We start from the raw sequence: 4127 nt of genomic DNA, 5'->3' as shown, positions 1-4127 counted from the left end.
AAGGCCACATTCCTTTTATCTATCACTCTTTCCCCCAACTTGTTGTTTCTCCCTCAGACTTCATTCCAGAGATTCTATCTATGTCCTGTCTTTCTCCCCTTCTTCCTAAAAATCCATCTTTTGCTGCCATCCCTGCTCCTCTAAGTCATATCTCCAATTCCTTGCTCACTATGCAGACCACAGAATCTAAGTCCTGTCCATTTTAGCCTGTGTAATATTAGATGTATGCACTGTTCACAGCCTGCGATGCAACTTTCATCTTGCTTTGATGTTCTTTCCACCATAGTCCATCTCTTCCAACAATGTGTTCACTAAAAGCATGTCATGTCACACGTATTAATTTTTAGAACAAAACAAATTTTATTGACAAAGATACTGAGGTTGTCAAAGACCCATAGGTACCCAACACAGGAAAATAAACATTTTTTTCAATCCTATAAGTTTACTTTTCTGTACTTTGTGATTTTTTTTAATTTAAGTGATATTTGACACCAGAGTATAGACATAGATATGTAGGTCACCGAGAAATTTGATAAAGTACACAGTAGAATTGGCTAGAACTTTGTAAACAACCTTTCCGAACTTTTTGGATCCATCATCTCTGGTGTACTGCACCCAGGAACCTATTAAGAAGTCATTGTCATCACCTGATCTCGCCTCAGCCAGAGGGGTCTCTGGAATGATGTGGAGGTTACCTTCCTTGTAGTCATCCAGGAGCTGATAGACGTAGAGGACCGGATCCTTCTTGTAGGAAATGTAAAAATAGTCCTGTAAGAATGGCACCTGGGCTAGCACCATCCCACTCCAGTTGTCCTCAGAGCCATCTTTCCCCTCAAATTTGTGTTGTACCTCTCTGCAAACCAGGGCGCTGGCGAGGTGGACATCCCTCACCTGAAGAAAAACTACTTTGTGAGGCAAGACCTTAAGATTTAAAATCCTCTCATCGCTGTGGAGCTCCTGTCCGTAGACACTGTCAATTCCGTCATACTTCACCAAATAAAGAGAAGGGTTTGTTGGCAGTTGACCTAGAATGATGGCCTTCCAATGGGTGACAGGCTCATTACCTTCCTTCCACCCGTGAGAAATTCTGCAGCCAACAATATTCCCCAGGGCCTGGGAAGAAGGCTTCCTCCTACTCTTCTTCTTGAGTGATGTCATGCTCAGACTCTTCAGAGGTATTGTCATCTTCAAGGCTGTAGACCTGTTGTGCTAAATCACACTGTCTAAGTGGCTTCCATTCTCTTCAAATATCATACTTGCCCATTGCCTGGGACTGAAGATCTTGCCCGTTTACGCCAGACACAATGCTGTTGCCTCTGTCATATATATGAATTCCTGATGGGCAATGGTTATGGGTTGGGAGTGAATGCTGGACCAAGACTCTTCTCTACGAGAACTTCTGAGCATGTGAAGAAGACTATGCTAAACAGATTTGAGCTCCTAAAATTAATTTTATAAAAATAAGAAGTTAATAAGTCAGCCATGGTGGTACACGCATTTAATCCCAGAACTCAGAAGGCAAGGACAGGCAGATTTCTAAATTAGAGACCAGCCTGGTCTACAAAGTGAGTTCCAGGGAAGCCAGTGCTATAGAGAGGAACCCTGTCTCAACAACAACAACAACAACAACAAGTAATAGAAAACAGAAGAAAATCAAACGAAAAACAAACAAAAGAGAAATTCAAACAAAAAATAACAAAACAAACAATCAAATGGAGAAGTTAATAGGAAGTGGTGGTGACCCATAACTTTAATCATAGTACTCAAGAGGCAGAGTGAGGCAGACCTTAGTGAGATAAAGGCTAGTCTGGTCTACACAGTGAGTTTCCTGACAGCCAAATCTAAACATACAGAAACTCAAATAAAATTAACCAAGCAGGCAAACAAACAAACAAAGAAACAAAGAAACAAAAAAACAAGGACATAAAAATAGTGTAATTAACAAGTAATTCTCTAGAGCTCAGAAGAATATACTCAGATCAACATTTATTTCTTCAGCCCTGAGTTAATTTGTCTCTGATGAGGATCATCTCCTTGAAATTCTATGTCAATTTAGGTTGTGCTATGACTATTACACCCAATGATCAAGAAGAAGAGAAAAAAAAAATAAAAGGGCCAGAAGGGTCACCATGACTCTCTTGTACGTGTAAGGACTGAGCTAAGTGCCTGCATTCACAAATATCTTCCCAGGGACACAGCACACCACTGTCCTTCTTTATTGTTTCTCCTGACCCAGCTTCAAAATTATTTGATGAAGCGATTGCATCAGTGAACTCAAGAACAACTCAACAATTTGAGGCAATATCAGCCATTTAGAACTAATATCTTCTAACATGCACTTGGACAAAGAGGAGATTTGGCATTTTAGTGGAATTGTGATCTAGATATTGTTAGCAAGGGTAATAAATTCAGGAGATAAACTAACCTAGACCATTCATCTCCCTAGCTAATAAACATGGAGAAAGTAAATTGTACAGTAACTCTCTGTAGGAGAGAAAATTTTTAGCTTTCTGTAGCTATGAGGGTCCTAATTACTACATAAATATACTTACCCATAGAAAAATATCCTAGATGTCAAGATTCTGTCTCCTGATACAGACCAGGCACCAAAAGCCTGTGGGAAAAAATGACCTGGCTTTGACACACCACTGTGAAGATAGTGAACTCACCTTCAATGGATTCTAGCGCCTCCAAGTGGAATAGATGAGCAACCTCCAGCCAGTGCTCTGTGACATCACCCTAGTTCAGCTTACATCATAGAACCCCTCTCAGGCTGGTTCCTTCCCTAGTTACACTCAGAAACGTTCAGCATCTCGAATTTACCTTTTCATATGGCCTCCTAGAAATAATAAATGAAATCCCAACTGAAAGGCCTGATGATCTGAGTAATATTCTGCCAAAGAATTTCACCCTTGCATTGTTTTTATTGTTTGGTTTTTGGATTTTTATTTATTTGTTTGGTTTGTGTTTTGTTTTGTTTCATTTTTGTTTTTATTTTCGTTCTGAGAAAGTCTTCGGTTTCTGACTTGACAACATCCATGGTGGTTATTTTTCATGTTCCAACCTTTCCCTTGGTTATCTTTAAGCTGTGCTTCTTATCATAAATATTGCCAGACTCTTTGAGGCAGCACACTGGATAGCACACCAATTTTCACTTTATGAAAACCCACAGTTAGAGGAGGACTATTTTTATGCAAAAAAACCTGGAATTTGACAGGGTTAAATGACATATATTGAAACCAATGGCAATCATGAATTATGGATTCTTTGGAAAGTAGGAGGAAAACATAGATCTTGGGCATGCTTACAAAGTTGTGATAAAATTAAAACAAACCTGATATCTCCCAGTCATATTTTAAAGGTTTTTAAAATTTACCAGCACTTCTGATCACAAGGAATTTCAGAGATTAAATGCAGTAAAACAGGATGAAATAGATGAGGTAATTTTAGTTTTGAAATATGTGTAGACAGAATACTGGACACAGGTATGTATAAAATTTACTTACAAATTAGAGGACACTTTAATTGTTCATGCCACATAAATCTTCAGTTCTTCAAAAAAAATCGTTTTCAGTACATTCCACGGTCCCCACCACACCCTGTACATCATCTTCATAGAATATGACACTATCCATAGAGAGCTAGATCCTTCAACAACAGTCATAAAAAAAAAATCATTCCTTAAGGTGTGGCCACAGGCCAATGTGATGGAGGATCTTTATCTGAGATTCTATCTTCCCAGGTTGATTTAAGTTCAAAAAAAATCTAAGAAGGACCACTACATATCCATATCATCAATTCATCAATATTGATTGCCTCACTGTATGAAACATACATGCTATGGAGTGATTTTAGATGTCAACTACTGGATGAATGACTTAAAAAGGAGAGACAGAGAGAAAGAGAGAGAGAGAGAGAGAGAGAGAGAGAGAGAGAGAGAGAGAGAGAGAGAGAGAGAGAGAGAGAGAGAGAGAGAGAAATATATTTCTCATCTATGTGTATTAGTGCAGGGCTTTGTTTTCAAAAAAATGGATGGAACGTTAAAATACTATATATTAGGTTAGACAAGTAAAACTCAAAATGACAATTGTGAAAATATAAATTTAATAAGAGGCATTAAAAAATAG

The 4127-nt window shown here is 38.4% G+C and overlaps 1 protein-coding gene across 1 annotated transcript; it reads right to left on the bottom strand.

The window, feature by feature from the left end:
• Positions 1–474: 474 nt before the first annotated feature.
• Positions 475–1158, bottom strand: Gm21661 (predicted gene, 21661). The gene has a single exon (XM_017318790.2). It carries the CDS (start codon positions 1156–1158, stop codon positions 475–477), a length of 684 nt encoding a protein of 227 aa, XP_017174279.1.
• Between the last annotated feature and the right edge of the window lie 2969 nt (positions 1159–4127).

This window comes from Mus musculus, chromosome Y, assembly GCF_000001635.26.
Source record: "Mus musculus strain C57BL/6J chromosome Y, GRCm38.p6 C57BL/6J".
Taxonomy (NCBI): Eukaryota; Metazoa; Chordata; class Mammalia; order Rodentia; family Muridae; genus Mus; species Mus musculus.
Note: the sequence above shows the minus strand (reverse complement) of the source record. Positions and strands in the feature narration are given on the sequence as shown.

Bases quoted from the DNA above. Each gene is read 5' to 3' on its own strand.
- Gm21661 (XM_017318790.2), bottom strand. From the start codon at position 1,158: ATGACATCACTCAAGAAGAAGAGTAGGAGGAAGCCTTCTTCCCAGGCC.